The sequence below is a fragment of the Lithobates pipiens genome, unplaced genomic scaffold (genome assembly GCF_037356315.1).
Source record: "Lithobates pipiens isolate NorthernLeopardFrog02 unplaced genomic scaffold, aLitPip1_a1.2 Scaffold_8, whole genome shotgun sequence".
NCBI lineage: Eukaryota > Metazoa > Chordata > Amphibia > Anura > Ranidae > Lithobates > Lithobates pipiens.
This window is the reverse complement of record NW_027507903.1, coordinates 126,173,532-126,195,363: the sequence shown is the minus strand read 5'-3', so window position 1 is coordinate 126,195,363 and position 21,832 is coordinate 126,173,532. Positions and strand designations below refer to the sequence as shown.

The following is a 21,832-nucleotide window of genomic DNA, read 5'->3' as shown; positions in this document are numbered from 1 at the left end:
CTTGAGGTGCTAAAATGGCAGGGCAGTACAAAACCCCCCCAAATGACCCCATTTTGGAAAGTAGACCCCCTAAGGAAATTGATAAGAGGCATGTTGAGCCCATTGAATATTTTATTTTTTTGCCTCAAGCGATTGAATAATGACAAAAAAAAAATTTTTTTTTTTTTTTTACACAAAGTTGTCACTAAATGATATATTGCTCACACATGCTATGGGCGTATGTGAAATGACACCCCAAAATAAATTCTGCTGCTTCTCCTGAGTACGGGGATACCACATATGTGGGACTTTTTGGGAGCCTAGCCGCGTACGGGGCCCCGAAAACCAAGCACCGCCTTCAGGCTTTCTAAGGGCGTAAATTTTTGAGTTCACTTCTCACTACCTATTACAGTTTTGAAGGCCATAAAATGCCAAGATGGCACAAAACCCCCACAAATGACCCCATTTTAGAAAGTAGACACCCCAAGCTATTTGCTGAGAGGCATGTTGAGTTCATGGAATATTTTATATTTTGCCACAAGTTGCGGGAAAATTACAAACTTTTTTTTTTTTTTTTTTTTTTTCACAAAGTTGTCACTAAATGATATATTGCTCACACATGCCATGGGCATATGTGAAATGACACCCCAAAATAAATTCTGCTGCTTCTCCTGAGTACGGGGATACCACATATGTGGGACTTTTTGGGAGCCTAGCCGCGTACGGGGCCCCGAAAACCAAGCACCGCCTTCAGGCTTTCTAAGGGCGTAAATATTTGACTTCACTCCTCACTACCTATTACAGTTTTGAAGGCCATAAAATGCCAAGATGGCACAAAACCCCCACAAATGACCCCATTTTAGAAAGTAGACACCCCAAGCTATTTGCTGAGAGGCATGTTGAGTCCATGGAATATTTTATATTTTGCCACAAGTTGCGGGAAAATTACAAACTTTTTTTTTTTTTTTTTTTTTTTCACAAAGTTGTCACTAAATGATATATTGCTCACGCATGCCATGGGCATATGTGAAATGACACCCCAAAATAAATTCTGCTGCTTCTCCTGAGTACGGGGATACCACATATGTGGGACTTTTTGGGAGCCTAGCCGCGTACGGGGCCCCGAAAACCAAGCACCGCCTTCAGGCTTTCTAAGGGCGTTACAGTTTTGAAGGCCATAAAATGCCAAGATGGCACAAACCCCCCCCAAATGACCCCATTTTGGAAAGTAGACACCCCTAAATTTAGGGGTACACTAGTGAGACTAGGTAATAAATGGCGGGTGCCCTGAAACTATAAAAAAATAACTAACCAACCAGCGTCACCTGTAACAGTTATATGGTGATCACTGGTGAAAGGGTTAACTAGGGGGCAATCAGGGGGCTTTATGCGGTAGTATATGGGGGTCCCTGGCGCTATAAAAAGCTGCGGCGAACCTAAATACCTACTTGCCTAACTAGCGTCACCTGTGACACTAATACAGCGATCAGAAAAACGATCGCTTATTAGGCTGGGTTCACACTGGAGCGATGCGGGAACGCCACGAATGCGCGGCGGGTTCCCGCATCGCATGCCTCCCGGCGGCAGTTCACACTGCCCTATGCGAACTGCTGGGAGTGTCAGTGAAATGTTACTGACACCCCCAGATCAGTTCGCATATCGCAGTGCGATCTGCAAACTCGGATCGCATGGTGTGAACACCCATGCGATCCGATTCTGCTGCGGGCCAAAAAAAGGGTCCCGTGCGAATTTGCGGCGGGTGCGGCGGGTGTGGCGGGTGCGGCGAATGGCTGAACTCGAATCGCACAGAGATCGGATGTGATTTGCACTGCAGTGCGAATCACATCCGTTCTCAAACCGCTGCAATCTGAACCCAGCCTTAGTGACACTGGCGACGGGGGGTGATCACGGGGTTAAACCTTTATTGGGGGGGTTAGGGGGGTACCTTAGAACTAAAGGGGGCTAACCCTAACTGCCCTAACAGTTATTAGTCACAAATGACACCCGCCGGGTGATCAGGGGGTTAAACCTTTATTAGGTAATAAATGGCGGGTGCCCTGAAACTATAAAAAAATAACTAACCAACCAGCGTCACCTGTAACAGTTATATGGTGATCACTGGTGAAAGGGTTAACTAGGGGGCAATCAGGGGGCTTTATGCGGTAGTATATGGGGGTCCCTGGCGCTATAAAAAGCTGCGGCGAACCTAAATACCTACCTGCCTAACTAGCGTCACCTGGGACACTAATACGGCGATCAGAAAAATGATCGCTTATTAGGCTGGGTTCACACTGGAGCGATGCGGAAACGCCGCGAATCCGCGGCGGGTTCCCGCATCGCATGCCTCCCGGCGGCAGTTCACACTGCCCTATGCGAACTGCTGGGAGTGTCAGTGAAATGTTACTGACACCCCCAGATCAGTTCGCATATCGCAGTGCGATCTGCAAACTCGGATCGCATGGTGTGAACACCCATGCGATCCGATTCTGCTGCGGGCCAAAAAAAGGGTCCCGTGCGAATTTGCGGCGGGTGCGGCGGGTGTGGCGGGTGCGGCGGGTGCGGCGAATGGCTGAACTCGAATCGCACAGAGATCGGATGTGATTTGCACTGCAGTGCGGTGCGAATCACATTCGTTCTCATAAACCGCTGCAATGTGAACCCAGCCTTAGTGACACTGGCGACGGGGGGTGATCACGGGGTTAAACCTTTATTGGGGGGGTTAGGGGGGTACATTAGAACTAAAGGGGGCTAACTCTAACTGCCCTAACAGTTATTACAGTCACAAATGACACCAATGCAAAAAAAAAAAAAAAAAAATGACATTGGTGTCACTGTGACTGGGGGGCAGGGGTAATTGGGGGGGTGATCGGGGGGTAAAGGGGGGGTGTGAGTGTGCCTGGCATGTTCTACTGTGTGTGGGATGTGTTGGTGCAACTCACTGATCCGCTCTCCTCCGTGTCGGAACGAAAAATACCGACACGGAGGAGAGAATACATCACTTCCTCTCCTGTGTTTACATTACAGGAGAGGAAGTGATGTCACCGGGGATTTCTATTCGTCGGGAGCGATCGCGAGGGGGTGGCCATGAATGAATGGCCGTCCCCTCGTCCGGGATCGCTCCCGAACGAAAACCGACCGCCGCAGGCACCGGGCGGGGGCCCGATCGGGCCCCCGACCCGCGGGAGGCAAATCACGTACATGTACGTGCTTATGCCTGCCCGTGCCATTCTGCCGACGTACATCGGCGTTAGGCGGTCGGCAAGTGGTTAAGTGAGTTATTCCTAAGAATTACAGGACTACAATATAAAACGCCAAATTTTCATGCAAAATAATTGTACCGCTTTTAGCACCTAAAATCCAAAATAATCGTATCGCCAGGGAGGTTAATGTGAACTGTTAGACAGGACAATTTGGTTTGTTGCAGGCTGGCTGATAAGTTGAGCTAGGAATTTTTCTTCTGTTTTATATTTTACATGCATCGCCCTTCCATGTGCTCCTTGCTGCTAAGGCCAGTAATAGGTTTGGGCAGTTGCCGTTTGTTTTTACTGGCAGAGGGGCAAGGCCTGTGAGTTACTAATGTATTATTTTTCAATGGATCAAAAACATAAAAAAACGCTGGTGAGCAACATTTTTGAGCATATATTGACGTTTATCAGCGTTAGAACTTTTTTACAGCGGAAAAATGTCTCTCAGAACCCACCAGTTTTGGGTTTTTTTAAAGCTCAAAATGCCACTGCCCAAAACTGCTGATAACAGCTTATGGACACAGCCATGGACACAGAGGATAACATGATGGAGAGTTTAATGACTGTAGAAAAAAACGCCTACAGCCAAAAACAGCTGCTGTAAAAATGTCAAAAAACATCCAGTGTGCATGAGGCCTAAGGCTCGGTTCACACTGAGGCGACAACTTAGCTGCCTGACAAGTAGCGCTTCATTCAGTGCAATGGAACCTTTCTAATTGGAGCGACTCAAGACACTCTGACTTAGAAAAAGATTCCTGTACCATTTGGGGGCGGCTTCCGAGCAACTTGCATTGACTTCTATTACAGAAGTCGTTTGCAAGCCACGCTAAAGTTGCACTGTAGGGAGGCGGCTTCAGAGTTGGGCGACTTTGAGCCGCCCCAGTGTGAACTGAGACTTAGTCTCCTTTTCCATCTGAGCAATTCGAATCGCAGGCGTGATCGGGGTGCCATTGAAAGTAACGAGGATCGCATGGTATCCCGCAATTTGGCGCTATTTCCAATTGCAGTGATTCCGCCTGCAAAATGGATTGCTCAAATGGGAAAGGAGCCTTAGTTCTTTTAGATCAAAGGGATTAACTTTGGTCTGTAAATGAGGTCAGTTTAAGCACTTAAAAACTAAGACTCCTTTCACACTGGGGTGGTATGGGAGTTAGTGGTAAAGCTTTACCGCTGTTATATCGGTGCTTTTCTGCCACTAGTGGTGGTGCTTTTAACCCCCGCAAGCGTCCGAAGAAAGGGTTAATAGCACCCGTGTTGCAGCAGTGCTGCCCATTCATTTCAATGGGCAGGGTTAATAGCACCTGTGTTCGGCAGTGCTGCCCATTCATTTCAATGGGCAGGGCCTTTTGGGAGGTGTGTATACACCGCTCCCGCACCGCCCCCAAGGATACTGTTTGCAGGACTTTTTTCCTGTCCTGCAAGCACATCGCCCCAGTGTGAAAGCACTCAGGATTTCACACTGGGGTGGCTTGAGAGGCACTTTTCAGGGGTTTTACAGGTGCTAAAATGCCTCAAAAGCGACCCAGTGTGAAAGGAGTCTAAACCTTTTTCTGACACTTTTTGCTTACAAGTTAAAAATCAGTATTTTGTGCTAGAAAATTACGTAGAACCCCCAAATATTATATAGATACAAAACAGCAGAAAATCTCTTAGGTGATTGTATGTGGTCCTCTTTATGCACACATCAGGAGTCTATAAGAGGCTGATCTCTCCTCTGCCAGACAGAGAAAACCTGATCTGCATGTACAACTGACAGATGTGCTGTGATTTTAACAGTTCTGCACCTGGTTCACTCTGAGCACTAGGGTATCAGGGAAGATGAGCCAGGTAAGTCCAAGGACCAGGAGATAAGGGGGTGGGAGCATTGTTATCCAGACTGCTTCTGTATGAAACAGACCATGAGCAGCAGTATTTCCAACCTAACAGATTGAAATTTACTGACACGACACCCAAAACTTACTGGCCCCACCAAGTTTTTACTGGCATTTCCAAAAGTTACAAAATTACAGTATTAAGTACAAATTTCACTATTTAGGCTACACACAAGTACAATATGTAATTAGCAATGTGATCTAAGGTAGATAATAAGGCAAAAATAATATTTCTTATTTTATTTTCGATATAGTAAGTACTGTAAGTAGCACAGGGACAGGACTCAGGAGGGCAAGAAATTAGAATGGGCGGCACACACATGAGTTTGTCTCTCACAGTGATACTGAAAGCAGTGTGAAGCAATACAGATTACCAACACGACGTGCCCCCTCCAGAGTCACAGTGACAGTCTCTCTCCAAGCTAGGTGGTCCCTCCAGTCCAAACAGCACTGATGGTCCCGCTCCTTGCCTGCCTTGCTCCCATCCCGCAGACCCACACACAAGGCACCATGACATCACAGGACATGCTCAGTCACTGCCTCCACCAGAACTGCCTGAACACACTGTAGCAGGCACTTGTATGATCTCGGCTGGCTCCGGACCGAGCGTCACAGCCATATTTTTTACTGGCAACCTTTTCTTTTTACTGGCATTTACTGGCAGGAGAAAATTGCCTGTTTTTTACTGGCTGCCAGTAAAAATGCTCACGGTTGGCAACACTGATGAGCAGCTGTGGCAATAAGAGGGATAATCAAGTCCATGATTTAATCAATAAACCATCAGTGTGGTCACCAATTAAATCTTCTGCTTCCCAGAACAAATCTTCCGGTCTCCCCACAGCAGTCTGCAGCTTCTTCCTGGAGATCAGAAGGCATTGCAGCCGCAAATGAGGAACTTTGATTAACACTCGTGGCACAGAAAACTTGCCAGGAGGGTGTTAACTTACAGTGTCAGGCGGAATAGGGTTAAAGCCCAACTTTAGTCAAATATTTTTCCTTTGGTTTTAAAAATTGGAACAGAGTTGAAACCTTTGGGGGTCTTTATTACTGTTGGTGACCCCAGAGCTGAGACTTTTCCTCACTTTCTGCCCCTAATATACCAAGAAAAGAAATTAGGGGTTTGGTGGTCGCCTGGCCAGAAAGACACAGAAAGTAAATAAATTGAGCTTTGCAAATTGCCCAAAATCATAATAAATTGTTCTTACAACATTTAATAATTTGCTTCCCATATTTTTTCAATAGAACGTTATTTCTCATATTTTCCAAACAACTACTAAAAGCTCATTGAACATTCACATATCATCACACATGACCACAAGGCTAAGGGTAAAGGACTAAACTCTCATTTTACAAAGACATTTGTTAGGATTGCTTTACATTTCCTGTAATAAAGACTTTTAGTGCCAGTTCACACTGTGATTCGTACCGCACGGCTGTGCAGATCACATGCAATGTCTGTGCAATGGGAATTCAGCAAAACAGGTTGTATGGCTGAATTTGCATTGCATTTGGACCAAAATCGCAGAGGACCCTTTTTTTTGTCTACACCAGAATCGGTGTTCATACCCATGCGATCTGATTCCTGTCCGAATTAACATTTCGCACTGCAATATACCTGCAGTGGTTCGCATAGGTGTGAACTGCCTGCGAGTTCTATGCAATGTGGGAACTGGCACTGGAATGGTGCTGGTTCACGCATTGCACTTCTGTTAACCAGCATTTAAATAATTAACCTTTTATCTGTGTGCATGGTGTTGACATCTGATCGGTCTGAATACTCTGAGAGGTCCAATTTTGGACAGGGCTACTGAGGTACAGTGTAGAAAAATGTGTTGGCAATGGATCATATTTAAAGCAGAACTTCACCCAAAAGGGGAAGTTCTACTTTATGTCCTCCTGCACAGTGGGAAGCTAGCTGAGAAGCCACAAGGAGGCACAGCTGGCTTCCCACACTAAACATGCCAAAAGCAACCAGGTGAGGATGGCACCAGATCCTTGGACAGATACATGTCCTTTTAATAAAAGTCAGCAAATTTTTTCCTTCTCGAGTGAAAAGCCCCTTTAAGTTGGTGTGCATACCTACGCAGTAGTTGAGCATTTAACTATCTTTCCAAAACCTTATTATGTTTACTAACAAAAAAAGAGAGAAAATTCCCCAGGGACTATACAGGTGGGGGGTCTGAATATGTGCAGCAAGTACAGCAGTAATATAAAAATAACACATTTTATTAGAATAATATAAAAGTAAACCCATTAAAAGCAATATGTTAGACAATTAATACAGATAAATCTTTAGATCAAGATATAAGGGACTCTAGAGTACGAGACCACAATCGAACATGATACATGAAATACCCGACATGTTTCGGAACTTTGTTTATTTGTAAAGTTCCTTCGTAGTGTGGATGGAGGAATCTGTTTGACTTTCTTTGCTCAGCTTCAGTATATCGCCATTATTATACATAGATTTAGATACAAGAACATCAAACATACTGTATTTTGGGGTCACATGCCATAGGAAACATCATTGCAACATGGCCAGGTCCCAGTATCCCACCACACAGTGACAGAACGCATCAGCATTTAACAGTTGCAGAAGTAGATAAAAATTGTGATTACTATAATCTTCCAAGCATGTATTCCTAACACTGTTACCACACAGGATGCCTTCCTATTAAAGAGGAAGTAAACCCTGATGGGTTTACGTCCTCTTAGTCTCCCTGCAAAGGTAAAGCATAATGGGCTACTATGCATTGCATAGTAGCCCATTATGTGTCACTTACCTGACACAGGAGCCAGCGATGTCAACGCTGTCCCCTGTAGTCTGGAGCATCCATCTTCTTCCGGGTATCGCTGCTCCAGCCACTCACAGCGCCGGAGCAGCGACAATGTCACTCCCGCGCATTCGCACGGGAGCCACCACTAACACCATATCGATTATGCGCCTGCGTGCCGCTGTCTACGGCACATGTGCCGTAGACAGCTGTCACTGTCTTTTAGTAAATATCTCCTAAACCATGTAGGTTTAGAAGATATTTCTTCGACCTACAAGTAAGCCTTAATCTAGGCTTACCTGTAGGTCAAAGTGGTTTGTAAGGGTTTACAACCACTTTAAATTCCACAAAATGGTTGACTTGCACCCACATGAGGTATATGTTCCTTATTAAAGAAAAGCTGCACTAATAAAAAAACAACATTGTGTTTCAAAATGATAAGCCACTGAACTCATCAAACACAAACAACTAATAGTTCTACCTACTTTATATGCAATGGGAAAGGAGATAATATGCAGTCAAAAATCTAACACACTGGGGTTGATTTACTAAAGACAATAGTCTGTTCAATCTTGAAGGGAATGTTTACTTAGCTCAGAGAAGGAGGTGAAGCAAATGTCAAACATCTAATTATGAGTAAGTAAAAATATATAGGGGTTAATTTACTAAAACTTGAGAGTGCAAAAACTGGTGCAGCTCTGCATAGAAACCAATCAGCTTCCAGGTTTTGTTGACAAAGGTTAATTGAACAAGCTGAAGTTAGAATATGATTGGCTACCATGCACAGCTGCACCAGATTTTGCACTCTCCAGTTTTAGTAAATCAACCTGTGTTTTTTTTCTCTTGTATGCAATTGGGTGTTTTTTTTTTTTTTTTGCACAGTGACTTTTCACCGCATTCACAAAGCTAAGGGAAAATGCACTTATCCCATAGCAATATAAATGGCCTATTTGCCTTTAATAAACCAACCCCACCATGCACTTTTGGCCACCCCTTCCACTATATGATGCTGACTGAAAGCAAAGATAAACACACACGGGTCCATTTATAAAGTAGAAGCATGGCCAAACAGATGTTTAAAAGTAATAAAGCACATTTTAAAAAAATCTGAGTAATGAGCTTTTCAAATGTTCTTAGCACTTCCCTGGCTTTTGAATGGAAATGTAGAAACAAAGCCAGGAGCAGACATTATTCATGTAATCTGTCAAAGACATGTGACCAACCCCCTCTCCAATCACAGAGTTCTCACAGCTGCCTTAAACAGGGGAAACTCCATTATGCACAGCGGTCTGTATTTTATGAATGGGCTAAAGACAAAGTCTGCAATTTTACACTGCGGTATATAGTGGGGAACGGATAACAATATTCTCACTCCATTATAAATGTCCCCCATGGTGCTTCTAAATTAGACTTGCATAGTAAGTATACATAAAAGAAAATGTCTATTAATGTCTCTAGATTTACTAGCATTAAGTCTTAAGTCAAAAAGTATTATTTCTACTTACTTTGGTGTGAAGTTTTGCAAACTGTTTGTCATCCAGTAATGTTTGTGTATAAACTCTTCTTTTATAGCGAAACTGAGGATAGAAAATGTTAGATAAGAATTAGAATAGTACAATGACACACTAGGGGGTTATTTACTAAAACTAGAGAGTGCAAAATCTGGTGCAGCTCTGTATAGTAACCAATCAGCTTCCAGGTTTTATTGCCAAAGCTTAACTGAAGAAGCTGAATTTAGGAGCTGATTGGCTGCCATGTACAGCTGCACCAGATTCTGAGAGCACTAGTTTTAGTAAATCAATCTTACTCTCTGTTGTTAAGTACACTACACTTTCCCCATCCCTTCCAAATAAACTTTCTGCACTTGAACCAAATTGCCGAGTATTGGCTTTATTGATGAACATCTGTTGTGGTGTACTATGCAACATATTTCTTTGCCGTGATAAAAAAAGGAATTTTGTAAAGCAAGTTACTCAACTAGTTACCCGTTTATGATGTCAGCAGGCGTGTGCTCCTTTTTGGTAAGGTGCCTTCTGATTTTGCTGTTTTTCTCATGTGAAGTGATCTGCACTAATCATATTTTCTGTACTATTAACTTTGTTTTCTCTCAAGCAGTTTTCCTCAGGCGTACTTGATTTTTCGGATGAGTTTCATGCATTGTGTATATCTTTGTTCTTAACCTGTAAATAACTAAGTCAACCCCCTGTCTTTGGAAGCAGACCAATCTTAGAATTTTCACTGTGTGCTAGATACATTTATAACTACTCGAGTTAATCTTTCATGGTCTTTGATTTACAGGGCTTCTTTTGGAAGCCAAGTTCAATGTGCAAGTAAATAGCACAATAAGTGATAACAAGTAGTAGCCTATAGTAAGCCAATACATTTTGGATTCAATCGGTATATTGTACAGTATCCTTTATAAGTGAGAAGTTATTTGGATTTTTAGCCATGGGATAATACACTACAAAATATTGCTCTTTTACTCATTAATGTGAATTTCATAAGTCCCCGTGCCTTTTAGTTCATGGACTTAAGGCAGAGTTCTACCCAAAAATGGAACTTCCGCTTTAAGGGAAGTGACCCCCTGATATGCCACATTTGGCATGTCATTTTTTTTGGGGGGGAGGGGGATGGTACCCTCTTTCCAGAGCGTCCCTGCTCCCGCTTCCTCCCGGTGCACTGCGGCACTGGAAGGGAGATTACCTCTCCCCCCTCCCTCTCGGCAATCATCTGGGACACATCATAGGTCCCAAAAGATTGCCCAGCCAGTCATGGTGCGTGGCATGGCTCGCATAGTGGATGCCGGTTGTGAAGCCACAGCCGGGGTGCCCACACTTACAATACCGGCGCCACAGACAGGAGGGGGAGATAAGCGGGGCTTCGCTCCCCCGCATCGCTGGACCCTGGGACAGGTAAGTGTCCAATTATTAAAAGTCAGTGTAGATCCTGAAGAGCACGCACTATGTGATTTTGAAATTTAATGTCAGATCTAAACCGCAATTTGGTTTGGGTTTGATTGCTCCAAATTTTGACCTCAGCATCAGTCTGACTAGACTACAAGGTGTTCTGCCTGGCCATGGGGGACGCTGTCACTTCTGTCAGGCATGGTAACACAGTCTGGTTGGGTGCTTTAAGGTTACTTTCTCTTGGAGTCAGTTCAGTGGGAGTGTCACTCTTGCTGTGCCTTCTGGGAGAGGGTACTTAAGATGCGGTTGTCACGTGTTTTCGGTGTTCCGGTCAAGAAGTATGTTCTGACTGCATGGTCCTGGTCCTCCTGACCAGCCCCTAGAATGCCTATGGCCTGGGGTGCAGATCCACCCGACTTTACGTCTCGGGGCTGGCTAGCCCGAGGCGAGGAAACTAAAACAAAGGATTCAGAGGTAGTCCGATGCCATCTCAGGTTGTGGAGAGGCCCAGCAACTTTGAAGTTATCCAGGGGAGGACTCTTCGGGAGAAGGCCACACGAGGGTTGGCTTCTCAACAAGAGGCTGGTAAAGCTGAAGGACCTAAGCGAATCCAATCCCGTGCGGTATCGCCGGACCGGCTGCAAGATACTGGTACCACACAAGCGTTCTACAAGTTTTCAAGTTTCCTTACACGTGTTCTATAATAAAGTCTGTGGCAGAGACTTTCCTGACTCAAGCACCCTGTTGGCTGCTAGGCCTGATGAGAGAAGGACTATCCAATTAGGGTGAAGATTCAGCTATGAATTGCTATTCTCTGGATTTATTCAAAGTAAGAGAGTTCTTCTATACTGTCTTTGACATTAAGAGTACCTGGACTTTCCACCTAAACCCTCTGATCCTATACTGAGAGACTGTTTGTTAACTACGTTTTTGCAAATAAAAATCCCTTTAAGCGGATCTGTCATCAGTCTCTATAGTTCTTGGGCCACCAACACGAGGAAACCCCTAGACGCAAATCGAGGTGAAGAAGGTAACGGTAAGCTCATTAAAACCAGCCGTGCTACATCAGCAGCTGCATTATTTGTAGCTGACTTTTATTTTAATTTTTTTCATTTTTTTTAAGCAGAACTCTGCTTTAATAAAACAAAAACAGTTAAACATGTTTCATCAAAGACATTTATACAAAGGCCAATTTTACCCAGATTGTTTAAAAATTCCCTGATCAACCAGCAATCAGCACATAAATGGAGTGAACCATCTGTTTCTCACTCAATCAATAACCACTTGAACATCAAGGATAGACAAAAAAAATAATCCAGCAGAAATGTATTTTACTTCTGTCTGCATGATTTGGAAGTTCTGTTTAAATTCTGAAGATCTGAATCTACCCTATCTGGTCATATATGTAAACAGTAAAACAGTGATCTCCAAACTCTGGCCCAAGGACCAGATGCAGCCCTTTGTTTGAATTTATTTGGCCTTTGGGGCACTAACCGACACCAACAATGGGGCATAATTCCTGTCACTGATACCAACAATGGGGCGCTATTCCTCCTATTGGCACCAATGATAGGATACTGTTTCTGCCATTGACACCAACCATGGGGTACTATTTCTCTCCCTGACACTAATGATGGGACACTGGGGTTGATTTACTAAAACTGTAGAGTTAAATATCCAGTGCAGCTCTGCATAGAAACCAATGAGCTTCCAGGTTTTATTGTCAAAGCTTAATTGAACAAGCTGGCATTGGAAGCTGATTGAATACTAGGCACATCTACATCAGATTTTGCACTCTCTGATTTTAGTAAATCAACCCCACCATTCCTCCCCCTGACACTAACAATAGGGCACTATTCCTCCCACAGAAACTTACAATGAACACCATTCCTCCCACTGGCACAAACAATAGGACACTATTTCCCCCATTGAAACTAACAATAGACACTGTTATTTCCACTGACACCAACAATAGGACACTATTCCTTCCACTGAAACTATCAATGGAATACTGTTCATTCCACTGACACCAACGAAAGGCCTCTATCTCTGCCCGTAATACCCAAGATGGGGCAACATTTGCTCCCACTGACACCAATACTTTTTTCTACTCTCATTGGTCACAGTCTGCTCCCATAAAGTCCAAAGAACCGGCCCTTTGTTTAACCGCTAGCCGACCAGTGCACAAAGATATAAGTCTGCAAAATGGGCATACCTGTACGGCCTCTTTAACCACTTTCAGACCGGACCAATTTGCTGGTCAAAGACCAGACCACTTTTTGCGATTCGGCACTGCGACGCTTTAACTGACAATTGCGCGGTCGTGCGACGTGGCTCCCAAACAAAATTAACGTCCTTTTTTTCCCACAAATAGAGCTTTCTTTTGGTGGTATTTGATCACCCCTGCAGTTTTTATTTTTTGCGCTATAAACAAAAATAGAGCGACAATTTTGAAAAAAACGCATTATTTTTTACTTTTTGTTATAATAAATATCCCCCAAAAATATATAAAAAAACATTTTTTTCCCTCAATTTAGGCCGATACGTATTCTTCTACATATTTTTGGTAAAAAAAAAGACAACAAGCGATTATTGATTGGTTTGCGCAAAAGTTATAGCGTTTACAAAATAGGGATAGTTTTATAGCATTTTTATTAATAATTTTTTATTATTATTTTTTTTACTAGTAATGGCGGCGATCTGCGATTTTTATTGTGACTGCGACATTGTCGGGGACCCATCGGACATTTTTGACACATTTTTGGGACCATTGTCATTTATACAGTAATCACTGCTATATAAATGCAGTGATTCCTGTGTAAATGACACTGGCAGTGAAAGGGTTAACCAGTGGGTGGCAGTGTAGGGGTTAAGTGTTCCTAGGGGTGTGTTACTAACTGTGGGGGGGTTGGGCTTTCATTTAGTGTACACTGATCTCTGCTCCAATCACATGGAGCAGAGATCAGCGTCACTAGTTGCTAGGCAGAATGGAAAAATGTTGTTTATACAGCATTTCCTCCATTCGGCCGCTCCGTGAGACGATCGCGGGGATGCCCGCGGCGATCGAGTCCGCGGGTCCCGCGACCGGACTCACGGGGGTCCCGACCAGCGCGGGAGCGCGCCGCCGGCGGCGCGCTCCCGATGGCACGGCGGCAACGAATATTGGACGTACATGTACGCCAATATGCCTGCCCGTGCCATTCTGTCGACGTACATCGTCGTGCGCTGGTCGGGAAGTGGTTAAGACGCGTCATTCTGGGCGCATGTGCCTGCCGCATGCTCTGTAACCGAACCCACGTGTCTCGCGGTCTCGATGTCTGCCGGTGTCCCGCGATCATGTCACGGATGAGCAGAACGGGGAGATGCCTATGTAAACAAGGTATTTCCCTGTTCTACCTAGTGACATGACAGGGATCTACTGCTCCCTGTCATCGGGAGCAGTCATTGCTGTCATGTCAGTGGTAGCCCATCCCCCCCACAGTTAGAATCACACCCTAGGACACACTTAACCCCTTGATCGCCCCTAGTGTTTAACCCCTTCCTTGCCAGTGTCATTTATACAGTAATCAGTGCATTTTTATACCACTGATTGCTGTATAAATGACAATGGTCCCAAAATAGTGTCAAAAGTGTCCGATGTGTCTGCCATAATGTCGCAGTCAAGATAAAAATCACAGATCACCGCCATTACTAATAATAAAAAAAATTATAAAAATGCCATAAATCTATCCCCTATTTTGTAGACGCTATAACTTTTGCACAAACCAATCAATATACGCTTATTGTGATATTTTTTTACAAAAAATATGTAGAATACATATCGGCCTAAACTGAGAAAGAAAATAGTTTTTTTTATATATTTTTGGGGGATATTTATCATAGCAAAAAGAAAGCTCCATTTGTGGGAAAAAGGGACATCAATTTTGTTTGAGTGCAACGTCACACGACCGCGCAATTGTCAGTTAAAGCGACGCAGTGCCGTATCGCAAAAAGTGCTCTGGTCAGGAAGGGGGTAAATTCTTCTGGGGCTGAAGTGGTTAAAATGTTTATAGACCCCTAGAGTAAAAGATCAAGCCACTTGAATTTGAGCTGAGACAGTATATCCTAGATCCGACACAATCTTAGATCTGCCTTACTGGTCATATGAGTATGCAGTAAAGAATCAACCACCTGAATCTGACGTGAGACAAGAGATCCAATCCCAGGTTTGAATTTGCCTTATCTGGGTATATGTGTATACAGTAAAAGATCAGTCCAACCAAAGTTGATGTGTGACAAGCGATCCAGTCCTACATCTGAATCTGCCCTATCTAGCCATGTGTGTAGAGTTAAAGTGGGAGTTCCGCCGTTTTTTTTTTTTTAAAAGCCAGCAGCTACAAATACTGCAGCTGCTGACTTTTAAAATAAGGACACTTACCTGTCCAGCGCGCCCGCGATGTCGGCACCCGAAGCCGGTCTCTTGATCGTCTCTTGGGTGCTGCCGCCGCCATCTTGGGTATGGGAATCAGGAAGTGGAGCCTTGTGGCTTCATTTCCCGGTTCCCTACTGCGCATGCGCGAGTCGCGCTGCGCAATAAGGATGGTCCCCGTTGTCTCTGGGATCTGTGTGTTTCCCAGCAGACAGCGGGGGACCCGCGGGAAGTGGCGTAAATATCCGCAGATTCTGCGGATATCTATGCCGGAAGTGGGTACCCCTCCCCCCTGAAAGGTGCCAATTGTGGCGCCGGAGGGGGGGAGGGTTCCAATGAGCGGAAGTTCCACTTTAGGGTGGAGCTCCGCTTTAAGTTGGACATATATTATACAATATTCTTGTACGCTGTCCTTTAGATTTACCTTCAACTATTTAGTGTAAAGGTCTGCCTGATTAGATTCAAATGAAAAGTGTTGTTTAGGTTTGACCTCATATAATGTGGTTTTTAGTAAATATAAAGTAAGATTGTATAATGTATGGCCAGCTTAAAGTATCCTGCCACATGAAACTGATTTACGACTGGTGATTCAATCCCAGATATGTGGGTACCATTAGACCTCTTTCACACTGGGGCGCTTTGCAGGCACTACAGCACTAAAAATAGTGCCTGCAAAGCGCTCCTCAAAGAGGCACTTTAACCCTGGAGTGGTGTACTGGCAGGACGGTAAAAAAAGTCCTGCTAACAGTATCTTTGGAGCGGTGAAGGATCGGTGTGTATACCGCTCCTTCACTGCTCCTGCCCATTGAAATTAATGGGGTAGCACGGCTATACCGCCGGCAAAGCGCTGCTGCAGCAGCACTTTGCGGTGGTTTTAACCCTTTCTCGGCTGCTAGCAGGGGGGGTAAAACCTCCCAGCTATCGGCCGAATACCATAGCTAAAACAACGGTAAATCGGCGCTAAATATAGCGCCGTTTTACCGCCGGCGCCGGCACCACCTCAGTGTGAAAGGGGCTTAAGAGATCAGGCCACCTGAACCTGACCTAAGACACACAATTCAATCATAGGGTGGTTTTAGGGAGTAATGTTTACCTACGTTTTAATATCACGCTGTGCACCATCAACTGCACGCCTTTTTATTATGACAAGAAACTCTCCAACGCTGAGGCTACTTTTATCTGTTGTCCTTAAATATGAATATGTGAGAACAGCCTAACCCAGCCTTTTTCAGCCAAGGTGCCCAGGCACCCTAGTGTGCCTTGAGGTTTCTTCAGGAGTGCCTTGGCAAAATGCCTAAAAATTGCCACAAAACTGTATACAGGACAGCGGGTGGATGAAATCTGCCTCTTAGTTACACAAAGCCACAGGTTTTCATTGTACATCATTACAACCTTCTAGCTGCCAACCCCCCAACGACCAATGATATCATTAGTTGATAAGGAGGATGTCAGTTGCCTGCATATCACCCTTGTTTGGCCCTCCCTTGCCTCTCTCCATTGGCTTTAGGGTATCATTAGTTAAGTGATGGAAAAAACCTGAGGGAGAATAGAAACATTGGAATACTAGTCATTACGAGTTTCCAAAAGGGTATTTGCTTTGGAAGAATAAATCACCTTCAATCAGTGGCGGCTGGTGAAGTTTTTGGATGGGGGGGCACCAGACCCCGCCCATCATGACCCCGCCCACCATTTTGGCCCCTCCCACTTCTCATAAAACACGCCCCTTATGTAATCGGGAAAAAAAATTGACGTGGGTTCCCCCTCCCAGAGCATACCAGGCCCTTAGGTCTGGTATGGATTCCAAGGGGAACCCCCTACGCCGAAAAAACGGCGTGGGGGTCCCCCCCAGATCCACACCAGACCCTTATCCGAGCACGCTACCCGGCCGGCCAGGAAAGGGGGTGGGGACGAGCGGGCGCCCCCCCCCTCCTGAGCCGTACCAGGCCGCGTGCCCTCAACATGGGGGGTGCCTTGGGGGAGGGGGGGCGTGCGGCCCCCCACCCCAAAGCACCTTGTCCCCATGTTGATGAGGACAAGGGCCTCTTCCCGACAACCCTGGCCGTTGGTTGTCGGGGTCTGTGGGCGGGGGGCTTATCGGAATCCGGGAGCCCCCTTTAATAAGGGGGCCCCGGATACCGGCCCCCCACCCTATGTGAATGAGTATGGGGTACAATGTACCCCTACCCATTCACCTGTGAAAAAAAGTACAAAAAAAAAACACAACACAGGGTTAAAATATTTTATTGCACAGCTCCGGGGGTCTTCCGTCTTCGGGGGTCTTCTCGCCAAACTCCTCCGCTATCTTCTTGTAGCTCTTTTGCTAGCGGAGGAGTCCGGCTTTCTTCCTCCCCGCCGCCGGCCTCTTCTCCCGACTTCGGGGGTCTTGTCCCCCTCTTCGGTTCTTCTGCCGGGCCACCGCGCCTTCTTATAGCTCTTTTAGAGGCGGTGGCCCGGTCTTCTGCTGCCGCCGCCGCCGCCCGTTCTTCTTCTTCTTCTTCCTCTTCTTCTTCTCCAGGAGATGTTGCCTCGACGATCTCCCTGGCCGGAATGCCAGGGACGCGCTGCGCTGCCACTTTTATAGAAGAACAATGGGGCGGTGTCACATGGGTTGATGTCACATGGGTTGGTCACATGGGTTGATGTCACATGGCGACTGTGACATCAACCCATGTGACCAACCCATGTGACATCAACCCATGTGACACCGCCCCATTGTCCCTATATAAGTAGCAGCGCAGCGCGTCCCTGGCATTCCGGCCAGGGAGATCGTCGAGGCAACATCTCCTGGAGAAGAAGAAGGAGAAGAAGAAGAAGAAGAAGAACGGGCGGCGGCGGCGGCAGCAGAAGACCGGGCCACCGCCTCTAAAAGAGCTATAAGAAGGCGCGGTGGCCCGGCAGAAGAACCGAAGAGGGGGACAAGACCCCCGAAGTCGGGAGAAGAGGCCGGCGGCAGGGAGGAAGAAAGCCGGACTCCTCCGCTAGCAAAAGAGCTACAAGAAGATAGCGGAGGAGTCCGGCGAGAAGACCCCTGAAGACGGAAGACCCCCGGAGCTGTGCAATAAAATATTTTAACCCTGTGTTGTGTTTTTTTTTTGTACTTTTTTTCACAGGTGAATGGGTAGGGGTACATTGTACCCCATACTCATTCACATAGGGTGGGGGGCCGGTATCCGGGGCCCCCTTATTAAAGGGGGCTCCCGGATTCCGATAAGCCCCCCGCCCGCAGACCCCGACAACCAACGGCCAGGGTTGTCGGGAAGAGGCCCTTGTCCTCATCAACATGGGGACAAGGTGCTTTGGGGTGGGGGGGCCGCACGCCCCCCCTCCCCCAAGGCACCCCCCCATGTTGAGGGCACGCGGCCTGGTACGGCTCAGGAGGGGGGGGCGCCCGCTCGTCCCCACCCCCTTTCCTGGCCGGCCGGGTAGCGTGCTCGGATAAGGGTCTGGTGTGGATCTGGGGGGGACCCCCACGCCGTTTTTTCGGCGTAGGGGGTTCCCCTTGGAATCTATACCAGACCTAAGGGCCTGGTATGCTCTGGGAGGGGGAACCCACGTCAAATTTTTTTTCAGAAATTTGGCGTGGAGTTCCCCCTTCAGAGCTCATTCTCTGATTGGCCACGGCAAAAGTCGCCTGGCCTGGGGAAACCTTTCTGGCTGTGAAAGCTTTTTGCATTCATTCAGCTAAATGCACGAACATTCTCCACAAAGTCGAGGCTAGAAAGCCTTTATGCGGTGACTCACCTCTCACTGTCTGGCAGCTCCGCTCGGGCTAAGGAACGGAGCTGCTTACGTCACTTCCGGGTTTCGTGAAGCAGCCGAAAGCCGGAAGTGACTGCCTAAGAATGACAATGCTCCCGCCCGTAGAATCACAGTGATTTTACGGGCGGAAGCTAGTCGGCGTTCTGCAGTGCGCCGCAAGGCGGGTTTTTAACCCGCAAATGAAGCGCCATGGATGCAATCTTGTGATTGCATCGACGTGGCGCTTCTCATAGTGCACTGTGACCGGTGCCACAGTACACTATGTTAAATTGTTAAATGACATATTTTTTTTTTTTTTTTTTAAATGTCTTAAAGGGCCCGTTTTTTTTTTTAGTTTTTTTTTTACTTTTTTTTTTTTTTTGTTTTTTTACTTTTTTTTTTTTTTACACCTAGGGAGAGGGGGGGGCGGCGCCCGGGCGCCCCCTATGGGCGGGCCGCCACTGCCTTCAATGTTGGGTGTCCTACATTTATTAATGTTGTTGCATTATGTAAAAGTATCAGAATAATTTTTACATTTTAGAATGGGGCGCTTCAATACTGTCCATTTTCGAGGGTGCCTAAGACTGTCCATAATTTTAAAGGGTGCCTTAACTGAAAAAATGTTGAGAAACACTGGCCTAACCTCAAGCGGTGACACTGAGACTTATATGTATAATTTTCCATATCTTGCATCCTCCCATCTACAAAATATAAAAGCAGAAGTGAAATCACAGTTTTACCTCTAGGTAGGGTACAGGTGTGGCCAGAGAAGGTGGGTACTCCCGTAGCAGCCGTTCCTCGTCAAGGAATTTCCCAGCTCTGCCATTAAAAGCTGGCTGGAAGAGCCCATAATTCAGAACGTCCTTCAGGCTGTGGTTGAGGGTGCACAGGATGCGCTGCTTGGACACCCAAACTGGAGCATCAGGATTGAGCCGGAGGCACTTCTGAGGACCAAAAAAAGACAAAGAGCTGAGTCAGATTTTTGTAGGATAAACATAAAGAGATGCTTTATACACAGCTAGCATTATAATGGAATGTGCCAGAATTGTTCATTTGTACCAGGACGTAACATATAGATGATAGAAAACATGGTTTTTGATTTAACCCATCACAGATTTATCAAATCCCTTCTTAAAGGGTTTGTAAAGGTTCATTTTTTATTTTCTAAATAGGTTCCTTTAAGCTAGTGCATTGTTGGTTCACTTACCTTTTCCTTCGATTTCCTTTCTAAAAAAATTTTTTCTTTGTTTTCTTTGTCTGAATTTCTCACTTCCTGTTCCTCCTCAGTAAGCTGTTCAGGCTGACTAAACACCGCTCGGATGATGGTGTGAAGTTTACCGAGGAGAAACAGGAAGTGAGAAATTCAGTCAAAGGAAAAAAACATTTAGAAGGGAAATCGAAGGAAAAGGTAAGTGATCGAACAATGCACTAGCTTATAGGAACCTATTTAGAAAATAAAAAAACGAACCTTTACAACCCCTTTAAAGGAACCTATTTAGAAAATAAAAAACAAAGCTTTACAACCCCTTTAAACATCTGAATAGTTAAAAGATATGAAACCTACTTTTCTACAGGACTCCGAATATTCACTTTGTTTCTCCTGCATAATAATGAGGAGGCAGTTTAAGTATGGCACTTCACACTTCACACTTCATAGGCATTCATTCATTGTTTGTACTAGTTAAAGAACTGTGACCCCTCTTAGACCTGTACAAAATCATTGATGAGCAACTGTTAGAACCTACAATTCTGCCATCAGAGAGGTGTTGCAGTGACTGTCAAGACTAATAACAGGTCTCCGATATATAACATATCTTATATCTTTTAACCGCATAATTTACTTAAAACATATAGGAGATGATTTACTAAAGGCAAAAAGTTCACTTTGCAAAGGATATTGCACTGTATAAGGTCATTTTTCCCAAAGCTCAATGAATGAGGTGAAGCACTGATGACATCCATCAGCCAAACATGGTCGAGCAAAAATTTGTTTTGTTTTTTTTTCACTTCCCTTGCATGTGATTAGGCATTATTTGCCAAGTGAAATTTCACCACATTCATTAAATTGGTTGTAAACCCTCTGGGACCACTTTAACCTACAGGTAAGCCTAGATTAAGGCTTACCTGTAGGTGCAATAAATATCTCCTTAACCTACACGGATAAGGAGATATTTTATAAAAACCGGGCACATGCGCACCATAGACAATGGCACAGGCGCACCGTTGCGCATGCGCCAGAGTGACGTCTTCGCGACTCCGGCCAGTCATAGCGCCAGAGCCACGATACCAGGAAGTCACTCCGGATATCATGGCAGTGACGGAGGATGTGGACGAGGGTCGCTTTGGGGGCTTTGATCTCAGGTAAGTTATTCATAATGAGCTAGTATGCTATGCATACTAGCTCATTATTACTTTGCCTTGCAGGGTGTATTTTTTTTATTTTTTTTCCAGGCTTTACTTCCTCTTTAAGCACTGGGGAGAAAATTCCCTTGCAAAGTGCAACTTCCCTTGCAAAGTAAACAGCTAATTTGATTTTAGTAAATCAATATCATCAGTCTGATCACTGAGGCAGATACTGAGAGAGGATACTGAGAGAAGATATTGCCTGCAGCAAACTGCAACATTATAACTTTGTAGACACAAGTTAAAGGATATGTTCACCTTTGGGAACATGTTACATGCTCCTGCTCCTGCAGCTGCTGCCTGCTCTGCTGCCTCTAGTGACATCAACCCAAGGATATTCTCCCCATGCTTGCTGTCATTATTTTAAAAAAAACACAACTGTACGGGGCTCCACCTGCGCAGCGGCATCATTCATTCAGAGAGTTCTGTGAATGGGAAACTTCAAGTACTGACAGCCTTTAAATTCAGGAAGTAGAAGGATAAATATACCGCTCAGGATGGCAATAGT

At 45.3% G+C, this 21,832-nt stretch overlaps 1 protein-coding gene across 6 annotated transcripts in view; it reads right to left on the bottom strand.

Annotated features, from left to right (window-relative positions):
• The window catches only part of SHANK3 (SH3 and multiple ankyrin repeat domains 3), a 595,219-nt gene that overhangs the window by 361,941 nt on the left and 211,446 nt on the right, over positions 1-21,832 (bottom strand). For all 6 annotated transcript variants that reach the window (XM_077474101.1, XM_077474102.1, XM_077474098.1 and 3 more), the window contains 2 exons: positions 19,662-19,865; positions 9,375-9,446 (listed from right to left, as the gene is read on the bottom strand). In XM_077474101.1, coding sequence (XP_077330227.1) covers positions 9,375-9,446; positions 19,662-19,865 — 276 coding nt within the window. The remainder of the gene's footprint in view (positions 1-9,374; positions 9,447-19,661; positions 19,866-21,832) is intronic.